Source organism: Nerophis ophidion, linkage group LG04 (assembly GCF_033978795.1).
Source record: "Nerophis ophidion isolate RoL-2023_Sa linkage group LG04, RoL_Noph_v1.0, whole genome shotgun sequence".
NCBI lineage: Eukaryota > Metazoa > Chordata > Actinopteri > Syngnathiformes > Syngnathidae > Nerophis > Nerophis ophidion.
The window spans coordinates 9389488-9404960 of NC_084614.1; the positions used below are offsets into that span (position 1 = coordinate 9389488).

The following is a 15473-nucleotide window of genomic DNA, read 5'->3' on the forward strand; positions in this document are numbered from 1 at the left end:
ATGTTGCTCCAAAACCTGTATGTACCCTTCAGCATTAATGGTGCCTCCACAGATGTGTAAGTTACCCATGCCTTGGGCACTAATGCACCCCCATACCATCACAGATGCTGGCTTTTGAACTTTGCGTCGATAACAGTCTGGATGGTTCGCTTCCCCTTTGGTCCGGATGACATGATGTCGAATATTTCCAAAAACAATTTGAAATGTGAAGTCGCCAGACCACTTTTCCACTTTGCATCAGTCCATCTTAGATGATCTCAGGACCAGAGAAGCCGGTGGCATTTCTGGATGTTGTTGATAAATGGCTTTTGCTTTGCATACTAAAGCTTTAACTTGCACTTACAGATGTAGCGACGAACTGTATTTGGTGACATTGGCTTTCTGAAGTGTTCCTGAGCCCAAGCGGTGATATCCTTTAGAGATTGATGTCGGTTTTTAATACAGAGCTGTCTGAGGGATCGAAGGTCACGGTCATTCAATGTTGGTTTCCGGCCATGCCGCTTACATAGAGTGATTTCTCCAGATTCTCTGAACCTTTTGATGATATTATGGACCAGAGATGTTGAAATCCCTAAATTTCTTGCAATTGCAGTTTGAGAAACGTTGTTCTTAAACTGTTTGACTATTTGCTCACGCAGTTGTGGACAAAGGGGTGTACCTCACCCAAACCTTTCTTGTGAAAGACTGAGCATTCTTTGGGAAGCTGTTTTTATACCCAATCATGGCACTCACCTGTTCCCAATTAGCCTGCACACCTGTAGGATGTTCCAAATTTGTGTTTGATGTGCATTCCTCAACTTTATTAGTATTTTTTGCCCCCTTTCCCAACTTTTTCATCACGTGTTGCTGGCATCAAATTCTAAAGTTAATGATTATTTGCAAAATAAAAATGTTTATCAGTTTGAACATCAAATATCTTGTCTTTGTAGCATATTCAACTGAATATGGGTTGAAAAGGATTTGCAATTCATTGTATTCTGTTTATATTTACATCTAACAATTTCCCAACTCATGGAAACGGGGTTTGTGTTTATATATATATATATATATATATATATATATATATATATATAGCTATGTATATATACGTATGTATATATGTATGTGTATATATATGTAAGAATACGTATACATATGTATATATGTAAATACATATATATGTATATATATATATACATATATATGTGGGTATATATATATACACAAGTTTTGATTTTCCTGAAGGAACTCTCCTGAAGGAATCAATACATTTCTATCTATCTATATATACACAATATAAAGTGTATATATATATATATATATATATATATATATATAAAAGAGTTGAGTTTATACCAACAAGTTTATACCAACAAGTTCTATTTTGGTTTCATCTGACCACATGACATTCTCCCAATCCTCTGCTGTATCATCCATGTATCCATTTTGGTATAAACTCAACTCGCCGTGTTTGGAGGAAGAAGAATACTGAGTTGCATCCCAAGAACACCATACCTACTGTGAAGCATGGGGGTGGAAACATCATGCTTTGGGGCTGTTTTTCTGCTAAGGGGACAATTGATCCGTGTTAAGGAAAGAATGAATGGGGCCATGTATCGTGAGATTTGGAGCCAAAACCTCCTTCCATCAGTGAGCGCTTTGAATGGTTGACAAAATACATAACTTACAAATAAATAATTTAAAATTCATACAATCGTGAATTCCTAGATTTTTTTTTCACATTCTGTCTCTCACAGTTGAAGTGTACCTGTGATGAAAATTACAGACATCTGTCATCATTTTAAGTGGGCGAACTTGCACAATCGCTGGCTGACTAAATACTTTTTTGCCTCACTGTATATACACATATATATGTATATAAACACACATATATACATACACACATTTATATATGTATGTGTGTATATATATGTGTGTGTGTGTGTATGTATGTATGTATATACACACACACATTCATATGTATACAAATATGTGTATATATATATATATACGGGCTTCACGGTGGAAGAGGGGTTAGTGCGTCTGCCTCACAATATGAAGTTCCTGCAATCCTGGGTTCAAATCCAGGCTCGGGATCTTTCTGTGTGGAGTTTGCATGTTCTCCCCGTGAATGCGTGGGTTCCCTCCGGGTACTCCGGCTTCCTCCCACTTCCAAAAACATGCACCTGGGGATAGGTTGATTGGCAACACTAAATTGGCCCTAGTGTGTGAACGTGAGTGTGAATGTTGTCTGTCTATCTGTGTTGGCCCTGCGATGAAGTGGCGACTTGTCCAGGGTGTACCCCGCCTTCCGCCCGATTGTAGCTGAGATAGGCGCCAGCGCCCCCCGCGACCCCGAAAGGGAATAAGCGGTAGAAAATGGATGGATGGATGGATGGATATATATATACGCAGTATATGTGTGTGTGTATATGTATATATATTTATATGTGTATATGTATGTATATATATATTTGTGTGTGTGTGTGTGTGTATATACACACACATTAATACATGTGTGTGTATATATATATATATATATATATATATATATATACATACATATATATGTCTTAGATTATCCAGAGAATAGTGCTCGATACTGTGGTAGAGCGCAATATATATGTTTCATGAGGGTTCCCTCAACTATAGGAGATTATCTCCTGAAAACATCATGAAACAATTCTGTAGAGATGAAGTAGTCTTGTGATTTTTTTCCCCCACACATACATAAACACATATATACAGTATATACAGTATATATATATACACATACATACACACACTCATTTAAGTGACCTGCCACTTAATTTTTGTCATTTATTTGACCTGCAAAAGTCTGGAGATGATAAATCACCTTTTGGTTCCATGTGTTCTTCCAATGTAAAACCAGGCTTCCTAATATCTTTGTATTGGTGTGTTGTCATGGTTACAGCAAGAAAAAGAGCTGGATGGTACCTTGATGTGCTTGCTGATGTCCACCTCGCACGGCCTCAGGTTGCACAGCCGCGACTCCTTCACCGGCTCGCAGCGCTCGTTGGCGTTGGAGACCCTCAGCGACAGGCCGCGGCCGCAGGTCTTGGAGCACGGACTCCAGGAAGTGGTCTGGCTCACGCAGTTCTTGTGCCAGCTGCTCAGCTCAGCAGGGGGGGCTTTGAAGACCAGGAGAAGTTCAAGTGGGTGAAATGATTGTACAGAAAAGCAGCATGCTAACATTAACATGCTAACTCTTTTCAGCTTAATGTCCCAGAATCACATGCTAACAGGTCGCATGCTAACTTTTTTTCCCCCTATTTTGCAGCCGTACAACTCTCAATCATATAACTTGACACTTGCTAAGTGCTCTTATGCTAACCTTTTCTTAGCCAATTTGGCAATGTACAACTTAGAATCATATCACTTAGGACTAACACATGCTAACTGCTGGTATGCTAACTTTTTTTTAGCTAAGTTTGAACCTGTACAACTCAATCATCTAACTTGACACCTGCTAACTGTTAGCATGCTAAAGTTTGTAGCCCTTTTCAGCCAATTTTGCAGCTGTACAAAACAATCATATCACTTAGGACTGACACTTGCTAACTGTTAGCATGCTAAAGTTTCTAGGCAATTTTGCAGCCGTGCAACTCAGAATCATATCACATGGCACTTGACAGCTACTAACAGTTAGCATGCTGACTTGTTTTTAGCCAATGTTGTGTACACCTACAAAATTAGCTAAAAACAAAGAGTTAGCAACTTACATTTATATAACTTGGTACTTGACACCTAACGGTCAGCATGCTACCTTAAGTATGCAAACTTTTTAGCCAATTTTGCAGCTGTACAACTCAGATTCATACGACTTGCTACTTGACTCCTGCTAACCGTTAGCAAGCTAACTTTTTTTAAAGTCAATTTTGCAGTCATACAACTCACATTCATATAAATTGCTACTTGACACCTACTAACTGTAAGCATTCTAACTTTTTTTAAAGTCTATTTTACAGTAATACAACTCCAAATCATAACTTGCTACTTGACATATTGCAACTGCGAACATGCTAAAACATTTTGTTTGCCATATTGTAGGCATACAACAGAATCATATAATATGCCACTTGACACCTGGTAGCTGCTAGCATAATAACTCAAGTATGCAAACTTCTTTTTAACCAATGTTCAAGCTGTACAACTCAGAATCATAACTTGCTACTTGACTCCTGCTAACATGCTAACTTTTTTTTTATAAGTCTATTTTGCAGTCATACAACTCCGAATTACATAACTTGCTACTTGACAACTGCAAACGTGCTAACTTTTTGTTTTTGGCCATATTGTAGGCGTACAACAGAATCATATAAATTGCTACTTGACACCTGCTAGCGTGCTAGCAGGTGCTAACTTTTTTTGCCAATTTTGCAGCTGTACAACTCAGAATCATAACTTGCTACTTGTCTGCTGCTAGCATGCTAACTTTCATTAAAAGTCTATTTTGCAGTCATACAACTCCAAATCATATAACTTGCTACTTGACACCTGCTAACTTAAGCATGTAAACTCTTTTAGCCAATTTTGCAGCGGTACAACTCAGAATCTTAACTTGCTACTTGACTCATGCTCGCATGCTAACTTTTTTTTTTATAAAAGTCTATTTTGCAGTCATACAACTCCGAATCATATAACTTGCTGCTTGACACCTGCTAACTGCGAGCATGCTAACTTTTTTTTAGCCAATTTTGCGGCTGTAGAACTCCATATCATATAACTTGCTACTTGACACCTGCTAACTGCTAGCATGCAAACTTTTTTTTGCCAAATTTGCAGCTGTACAACTCCAAATCATACAACTTGACACCTGCTAACTGCGAGCATGCTAAACATTTTTTGCCAATTTTGCAGCTGTACAACTCATATAACTTGCCAACTGCTAGCATGCTAACTTAAGTATGCAAACTTTTTTAAGCCAATTTTGCAGCTGTACAACTCAAAACCATAACTTGCTACTTTTCTGCTGCTAGCAGGCTAACTTTAATTTAAAGTCTATGTGCAGTCATACAACTCCGAATCATATAACTTGCTACATGACACCTGCTAGCTGAGAGCATGCTAACTTTTTATCCGCCAATTTTGCAGCTGTACAACTCAGAAAAATAACTTGCTACTTCACTCCTGCTAGCATGTTAACTTTTTTTTTAGAAAATATATTTTGCAGTCATACAATTTCCGAATCATATAACTTGCTACTTGACACCTGCTAGCATGCTAACTTAAGTAAGCAAACTTTTAGCCAATTTTGCAGCTGTACAACTCCGAATCATACAACTTGACACCTGCTAATTGCGAGCATGCTAATTTTTTGGGGACAATTTTGCAGCTGTACAACTTTGAATCATACAACTTGACACCTGCTAATTGCGAACATGCTATTTTTTTTTGCCAGTTTTGCAGCTGTACAACTTCAAATCATACAACTTGACACCTGCTAATTGCGAGCTTGCTAAATGTTTTTAGCCAATTTTGCAGCTGTACAACTCCGAATCATACAACTTGACATCTGCTAATTGCGAGCATGCTAATTTTTTTTTTGCCAATTTTGCAGCTGTACAACTCTGAATATTACAACTTGACACCTGCTAATTGCAAGCATGCTAATTTTTTTTGCCAATTTTGCAGCTGTACAACTCCGAATCATACAACTTGACACCTGCTAATTGCGAGCATGCTAAAAAATTTTTTGCCAATTTTGCAGCTGTACAACTCAGAATCATATAACTTGCCAACTGCTAGCATGCTAACTTAAGTATGCAAACTCTTTTAGCCAATTTTGGAGCTGCATAACTCAGAATAATAACTCGCTACTTGACTCCTGCTAGCATGCTATTTTTTTTAAAGTCTATTTTGCAGTCATACAACTCTGAATCATATAACTTGCTACTTGACACCTGCTAACTGCGAGCATGCTAACTTTTTTTTAGCCAATTTTGCAGCTGTACAACTCCGAATCATAACTTGCTACTTGACTCCTGCTAGCATGCTAACTTTTCTTTTAAAATTCAATTTTGCGGTCCGAATCATATAACCTGCTACTTGACACCAGCTAACTGAGAGCATGCTAACTTTTTTTAGCCAACTTTGCAGCCCAACCTCGATGGCTTTGATGTAATGCTGCTTGCAGACACTAGGATTCATAAAGTCACGCCGTGCCGCCGTCTCTCCTACCATCTATGGCGTGTCGCGGCGCCGTCTTGCGCCCCCTCCTGGGCTCGTCGCAGATCCACTGCTCGCAGCACTGCCCGTGCACTTTGACCCGGCGGGGTCTCTGGCACCAGACGCGGGGCGGCCGCGACTCGGTGCAAAGCGGCACGCAGCCGATGGCGCCGTTGACGCACACGCACTGGTACTTGCAGCTAGGCTGGAAGCTCTTGCCGTTGCCGTAGATAACGCCATCGTGCTCGCAGCCCGTGCCCACCATGTCTATGTTTCGGTTAGAAAACACAAATAACCTTCATAAACATGACATGACTTGCATAAATAACAGTGTTTTAAAAAAATATGTAATGGCTGCAGTTCACTTAAAGGCCACATGAGGGTGCTCAACTAATAATTGACTATAGATCTCAATAGAACTCTTCAAAATGAAATAATAAGCACAGGCATTATTTAGCGAGGTGATAAATCCAAACACAACTACTAATAACAAAATACAGTCGTCTCTGGCCTGGTGAACACAATAAATCGAACATTTTCAATGTTTGTATATATATAAAAAAAAAAATTTCATGAACTTGTAAATGAGACACTAGTGATTTAGGGCTATATAAGTAAACATTGATTGATTGATTGATGTATGTCTAAACATAATTAGAGCCTGAACATCCATCCATGTTCTACAGCTTATTAACTTTGGGGTCGCTGGGGGCACTCGTGCCCTTTTTAGCGACAACCGGGCGGGAGGCGGTGTACACCCTGGACAAGTCGCCCTCTCATCGCAAGGCCATGAAACATGAAATCCAATCCACGTTATTTATATAGCACATTTAAACAACAAAATGTTTCCAAAGTGCTGCACAACAATTTTAAAAACCATATTCAAATACTCTGAGGTGGTGACTTGTCCAGGGTGTACGCCGCCTTCCGCCCGATTGTAGCTGAGATAGGTGCCAGCGACCCCATAAAAGGGAATAAGCAGTAGGAAATGGATGGATGGATACCCTGAGCTCCACCAATGACTGAGTAAAAACAAAAAATAAAATAAAAATACATATAAAACCAATATAAAATAACAGCCACAAGTAGCCTCGGGGAATCGTCAACCGGCCACGACATGAAATTCAGCGCATCCTGCATTGTCATTCCACAAAGACTCACCAATGTGGAGACAAAGTTCATGTCGCGGTGAAGATAGCACCAACATTAACCGCCATGTTGTTAGCATTGTTCATACTTTAAAGGCCTACTGAAATGAGATGTTCTTATTTAAACGGGGATAGCAGGTCCATTCTATGTGTCATACTTGATCATTTGGCGATATTGCCATATTTTTGCTGAAAGGATTTAGTAGAGAACATCCACGATAAAGTTTACAACTTTTGGTGCTGATAAACAAGCCTTGCCTGTACCGGAAGTAGCAGACGATGTGCGCGTGACGTCACGGGTTGTGGAGCTCCTCACGTCTGAACATTGTTTACGATCATGGACACCAGCAGCGAGAGCGATTCGGACCGAGAAAGCGACATTTTCCCCATTAATTTGAGCGTGAATGAAAGATTCGTGGATGAGGAAAGTGAGAGTGAAGGACCAGAAAAAAAATTAAATAAAGACTATACAGTGGGAGCGATTCAGATGTTATTAAACAAATTTACTAGGATAATTCTGAAAAATCCTTTATCTGCTTATTGTGTTACTAGTGTTTTAGTGAGATTATATGGTTGTACCTGTACAACCTGAAGGTCGGCCCCACACCTTTCTTCTGCACCAGTCGACGGGTGGTGGCGATGCCCATCTCTTCCCTTCGCAAGGGACCCTCTTCGAAACACAATCTTTCGAAATGATTGCTGCATAATACACTGTACTTTGTGTGTGTGGTCCAATCCAACCCTGATCTCTTGACCGCTCTGTTCCATAGTAAAGCTTCACCGTCATCTTTCTGGAATGTAAACAATGAAACACCGGCTGTGTTTGTGTTGCTAAAAGGCGGCCGCAATACACCGCTTCCCACCTACAGCTTTCTTCTTTGACGTCTCCATTATTCATTGAACAAATTGCAAAAGATTCAGCAACACATCAGTCCATTATATTGTGGAATTATGCGATGAAAATTGACGACTTACAGCTGGGAACAGTGCTGGAACAAAATGTCCTCTACAATGCGTGATGTCACGCGCACTCGTCGTCGTACTGCAACGTTTCAGCAGGATACTTCTGCGCAAAATTTAAAATTGTAATTTAGTAAACTAAAAAGGCCGTATCGGCATGTGTTGCAATGTTAATATTTCATCATTGATATATAAACTATCAGACTGCGTGGTCGCTAGTAGTGGCTTTCAGTAGGCCTTTAAACGCACACAGAAGTCGTGTTTACTGACTATCTTTAGTGTTCGCCACAAATACTGCACGGTACCACTTAAATATATCATTAGGACTTCATTTACCACTTCATTTAGATAAGCAAAAAAAAAATAAAAGTAGCATTTATGCTTTGGATGTATTAATGTTATTTAAATTTGTGACGTAAAGGTGGTGAGAAAAATACATAAACATTCTGATACAAAACATGGAAATTGTACTACTATCAAATATATTAATGAAAGAAATACTCTAAATATATTATGAAACCCCGATTTACAAACTTAATAGGTTCTTGAACATTGTTACATGCTTACATATATACATATATATATATATACATATATATATATATACACACACTGTATATACTGTGTGGTTTCCCTTTCTTCTCTATGTCTAAGTCCACAGCAATTCCCTCCTTTCTTGGCAAAGAGAGGGTTGGTGATTTGGGGTTCCACTTTATATTAATCATTAAAACCAGAAATATTATGTCACTATGACAGCCAGACCTCCGCCAAGGCCAATGAAATGCTAGTGAGTTTGTGTGACACTCCAGAGGAAGTAGCCATGTTGTGAACTGACAAGCAAGACGTCCTTGGCGGAGGTAATGAAGGAGACAGTGTTAGAGTGGACACTTACATGCACAAACGCCCTTTTCGTACCTCGGCTTGTCCGAGCTGTAGTCGCAGTACAGCCCCTTGTGGTGGTCGCACGTGTCCGCCTCGTTGCACACCTCGCCCACCTGCCGGGCACACGCCTTGCAGCAGTCGCAGCCGTCCGTCAGGAGGCTCACGCCCGGCGGGCAGGCGGGGGGCCGGGCGGGACACTGGCAAGGCCACTTGCAGTACTGGGTGCGGTTGTACGGCTCGGTGGACGGGACGGCCGGGGACAGCTGGGCGGCCGTGGAGGCCGGCGGCATGGCAGTGGAATTCTGGGAGTTGGCCTGTAATGAGGAAGGTGGAAAACTTGAAGCAAATACATTATACGTACCAATTATTTATATATATATATATATATATATATATATATATATATATACATATGTAGGTGTGGGAAAAAATCACAAGACTACTTCATCTCTACAGAACTGTTTCATGAGGGGTTCCCTCAATCATCAGGAGATTTTAATGGAAGCATTCACATACAATTTATATAGGGCACAGAGTGGGTGGGTACAAGCAGGCGTAGGGTGTGGTGATTGGCTCATGTGTTACCTAGGAGGTGTTTCCGTCTGTGGCGGCATGTTGAAATGATTTCACTGCGCTTGTTGAGGGATGATAGATCTGGATGATATATAATAAACAGTTTCTCTTTTAAGCATAGGTTGCATCTTTTATTACCACTGTTGTAAGGTGTGCTGGATGCAAGAATTTGCCATGTTATTGAATGTTCAACATTATTGTCTTTGAGGTTCCAAATGTGTTTGCTGAGTTCTGTAGAATTCCGCAAAGTCTGGTTTCTATATATATATATACACACACGCACACATATATGTGTGTGTGTGTGTGTGTATATATATATATATGTATACATACACATATATATATACACACACATATATATATTGATATGTATATTTACACACTCGTATACACATATACATATATATATAGAGACACACACACGAGTGTGTATATATATACACATACATATATAAATACACATACACACATATATATATACATGTACACACACACACATGTATATATATAAATGTATATATATACATATGTGTATATATATTGATATATACACACATGTATATACTTATATATACACCTGTATATACACACACATACATACTGTGGATATACATATATACACACACATATATATATACAGACACACGCATATATATCTATATATATATATATATATAAACACATATATATAGACACACACATATATATATGTAAACACACCATATATATACATATTCACTACACACCCATATATAATATATATACATATATACCTGTATATACACACACACATATATATACACATACACAAATATACATACATATATTTATATATATATATACACACACACAATGTATGTATATATATATATATATATACATACAAAAACACATATATAATTTATTTACACTAATATATAATATATACATATATAATATATATATATATACACATATATATAAATGATAAATGGGTTGTACTTGTATTGCGCTTTTCTACCTTCAAGGTACTAAAAGCACTTTGACGTTACTTCCACATTTACCCATTCACACACTGATAGAGGGAGCTGCCATGCAAGACCCTAACCAGCACCTATCAGGAGCAAGGGTGAAGTGTCTTGCTCAGGAGACAACGGACATGACGAGGTTGGCACTAGGTGGGGATCGAACCAGAGACCCTCAGGTTGCACACGGCCGCTCTCCCACTGCGCCACACCGTATATTATATATATATATATGTGTGTGTGTATATATATATATATATATACACATATATATTATGTGTGTGTGTGTATATATATATATATATATATATATACACACATATACATACATATATAAAATGTATTAATGGCTACTTTATAGTATATTATGTAAACTATATATGCAATACATATCCACCGTATCATTTTATGCAACCTGCCACATAATTTATTGTGGCCCGCATCATCAGTGTATGTTGAATACACCATCATTAAACGTGTCCCCTGTCGTTATTTAAGTAGCCCACCACACTATTTTATTGGGTCTGCCACATTATTTAACATCATTTAGACGGGTCAAATGCAGAGGATAATCATTGGAAAGAAATGTAATACGGCCCACGTCATTATTTATGCAGCCCACAACATCATCTCATCGTTAAGTGGCCCACCACATAATTGTATGTGGTCCACCACATTATTCAATTTAACCCACATCATCATGTATTTACTTCTTTACTACACCATCATTTAACGTGTTTCTTTTATTATTTAAGTGGCCCACCACACTATTTTATTGGGTCTGCCACGTTATTTAATATTGCCTGCATCATCGTTTAACGTTGACTGCACCATCATTTAATGCGGCCCACATCATTGTTCAAGCCTCATCATTAAGTGGTCCACCACATTAACATTGCCTGCGTCTTTATTCAATTTAACCTGCATCATCATTTATTGTGGCCCATGGCATTGTTTAATGTTGCCAGCAAAAATCATTTGATGTTCCACGTAATTTAATTTGAAAATGTTTTGACAGTATATGCAAATGTATCTACAGGGGCCTGAATACTTGCTAAAAAAAAGTAGCCCCAAAAAATGCCCGGTTGGCAAGGCTGACCCCTGCTGCTGCTTCTTCTTATTCTCTGGAAGACCAGAGAAGAAGCACGTTGCCATCTACTGTACGGAGTTGTAACCACAAGCTCCGTTCACAGTCAGTCCCGTTATAATGTGCTTATGAGCGAGGGCGAACAAGTTTATTCGTGGCGGGCCGAGTGTATGCCAGTGCATCACAACGTGAATAACAACTTACATAATATCCATTTGCGTGGAAGTGCTATGTTCTTTTAATGCCGCTTCTTAATTGTTTTCTTGAAGAAAAAGTACAATATTTAGAAAATCATAATGCCGCTGAGATAGGCTCCAGCATCCCCCACGAACCCAAAAGGGACAAGGGGTAGAAAATGGATGAAAAAAATGGGAACACAATTCAATTAAAAAAATCCACATTACTAACATTAAAGCGTCATCAGAAAAAAAGAATTCACATCCGAATCCCGATGCTTATCCACTCCACTACTGAATCTGATTCTGCCATTCAAAACCCCATAGAGATAATTGCTCATTTAGCACCACTTACAACGCTGTCATTGTGCCAGATTAATAGTCATATTTATCAAAACCACGTACTATTTAAGTCTATATTCTCGCCGCACCTTTTGTTTAAAGATATAAAGTCTAGACAACATTGTTTTTTTCCAAGTTAATGCCCATTTATTGTGTTTTGTTTACTTCCTCCATTAATACCAAAGCGGCAGAGCAGTTTTGAATGGGCTTCATTTGCTGTATGACAGGGGTGTCCAAACTTTTTCAGAGCAAGCGGGGGCCATTTTCATCATTTTTATTTTAAAAACCAATACATGTATAAAAAATATACATTCAGCCCTCCACTCTGTTATGAACCCGGGGACCCTAAAGGGTTTTGGTCCAAAAAAATATTAAAAATGTGTCATTATTCGGTATTATAATTTGTATTATTATGCAAGTTTTAAATCTCTAGGTCAACAGAAAAAAAAAAAGAGGAAAAAACACAAAATATGCAATATTTTCACCCAATAACTTTTTTAGGAGGGAATATTTGAGATTATATAATGATTGGAGCCTGAATTTGGGATTTTGATTCATTATTATTTTTGAGCAATGACACTTAAAAACAAATCACACAAAAATAATTGGGGATCCAAAAGTGTCCTGCTAATTAAAGTGTTAAAAAATTAATTATTTATTATTAATTCCTCCTCTCTAAGGTTCTCATAGTCATCATTGTCACTGACGTCCCACTGGGTGTGAGTTTTCCTTGCCCTTATGTGGGCCTACTGAGGATGTTGTGGTGGTTTGTGCAGCCCTTTGAGACACTAGTGATTTAGGGCTATATAAGTAAACATTGATTGATTGAATTATATATTTTTTTTACTGTTTACTTTTAGCACAATAATCTTATTTATTTATTTATTTGGTTTTGAAAAACAGAGGGTTTTTTTGGGTTGGTGCATTAATTGTAAGTGTATCCTGTGTTTTTTATGTTGATTTAATAATAATAAAAAATTATTCTGCGGCATGGTCCCAATCGAGCCGCGGCCCGGTGGTTGGGGACCACTGCTTTAACTCAAATTTTGTCGTTTTGTTTTTTTATTTACTCACACCGGATTATTTATAGTAAATACAAATCTTTACACAACTCATAAAATATATATTTTTCATCTAATCACAAACCCACTTAAACTGCCCGTTTTGTTGTGTCTTTTATGCACACACTTAAATCTACTTGAAGGCTGCTTTATCTCTGTTAATTGGTTCCAGGACTGGAATTGAAGTATAAAATGGACAAGTCTATTTCTTATAGGCAGTGCATGACAACTTTCTAAATTGAGTGTTTAAGACAGGGGTGTCCAAACTTTTCCCACAGAGGGCCGCACACGGAAATATTTAAGCATGCGGGGGCCATTTTGATATTTTTCATTTTCAAACCATAATAAAATATATGGATTTTTTTTTTTTAATCCTTAGGGCTCCTGGGGAGCATAGAGGGTCTCAGTCACTAAAATGTTAAAAATAAGTCAATTATTATTATTTCTTATTTAATGCTTATAGTAAATCTCTATATGAACTTGAGGTTGATATAAAGTCAAACAAATAAGGTTTTATGCCTTTTCTGTCAAAGACAACTTTGTTTTTTATAGTAAAACTGAAATATGCAGTATTTAGATAGATAGTACTTTATTGAGAGTTCCTTTATTTAGCAATTAAAGCCCTCAAAGATCAATAATGCAGGACACCATTGATTTGAATTATTTAATATTTTTGAGTAATCACAGTGAAAAGCTAAATAAAATCCTACTAAATATATTTGAGATCCAAAAGGTTCCCCACTCATAAAGTGATGCATTTTTATTAGTTATTTTTTTTACTTTTAACACTTAAACTTCAAGATCAACTTCCGATATATCTGTCGATTTTAAGTTTGAACTATTATTTTGTTTGTTTTATGCTCTTTTGTCAAAACTTTGATGTTTTATACGGCAACCACACAACATATGCAATATTTTTTCCACATAAAACCTTTTAAAGTGATCATTTTTAAGTAATAATTCATTATAACATATATTTTTTGTCCTTTTTATTTTTTAGTAATGGAATAAAAAGAAAATAAAGACAAAAGGAACAAAAAAAACTGCCTGCATGGCAGCTTTGTGTCAACATTGCCACTTTTTCTCATTAAATTTCACTTCATTCCACTTTCTTTAAATATTTTCATTTTTGCAATACTATCAATTTTACAATTTTTGCAGAATGTGTGGCGGGCCGGTAAATATTAGCTTCGGACCACACTTTGGACACCCCTGTATTAAGACTAAAAAAAAAGGCCACAACATGACTGCATTGCAGCGATATGAAAAACTGAACCGGGGGCCAGCCTGTAGTTTCCTGTCGCCCCCTGGACACAACTCATGATGGACGAGCGTTTAAATGAAGATTCTTTGACGTGTCGCTCACATAAAGAACTCCAATTACTCGCCGTGAGACGCAGTACACGAGATGGCCACACGGGGTCGCCAAAGACAGCCTGTAACACGGCTGATCCTCAGTACTAGCAATCAATCATCGTGTGACGGATTATTACACTTTTATAAACAACCGCATCAAAAGTTTTAAAATAAATTATTTTTCAGATGTTCCCACCTGTTGAATCCCGACTGCGGTTAGAATCCACAAGAGGAGCCAACTCATCCCTGGTGCCAGCAGTCCACAGCCTCCTCCAGCATCTCAGCGCCAACTGCCAGCACCACAACTGCAGACCTGTTCTAAGTCCACCAGGACACGCCCCTTTTCTCTGGCCACCTCCTCCTCGCCTCCTAAAACTCCTCCCCCTGGAGTCCAAGGCACGGTAGTTCCAGACCCCAATTATAACTATTTTCAACCTAAAAGTCATGAGTATTGATACTTGGCGCCATATTAGCAATATGCTAACTTTTTTTATGTTAGCATACTAACGTTTTACACCGGTATATCAGCCTATTTTATTATGTTTATTAAATCTAAAATCATGGCTTTGATACTGTATACAAACTTTTCCAAAGTTATCATGCTAACATTTTATGCTAGTATTTTAGCAAATGCTATTCTTTTGAATCTAAAAGTCATGGGTTTGGAACCTTAGCGACATGTTATGTTAGCATGCTAATGTTTTACACTGGTATAT

At 38.0% G+C, this 15473-nt stretch overlaps 1 protein-coding gene across 1 annotated transcript in view; it reads right to left on the reverse strand.

Annotated features, from left to right (window-relative positions):
* The window catches only part of ccn4a (cellular communication network factor 4a), a 16278-nt gene extending 1208 nt beyond the window's left edge, over positions 1 to 15070 (reverse strand). Inside the window, exons 1-4 of the mRNA XM_061896987.1 lie at positions 14954 to 15070; positions 9169 to 9472; positions 6181 to 6435; positions 2938 to 3131 (exon numbers count right to left, since the gene is read on the reverse strand). Of these exons, the coding sequence (XP_061752971.1) occupies positions 2938 to 3131; positions 6181 to 6435; positions 9169 to 9472; positions 14954 to 15001 (801 nt within the window). The 5' untranslated portion in view covers positions 15002 to 15070. The remainder of the gene's footprint in view (positions 1 to 2937; positions 3132 to 6180; positions 6436 to 9168; positions 9473 to 14953) is intronic.
* Between the last annotated feature and the right edge of the window lie 403 nt (positions 15071 to 15473).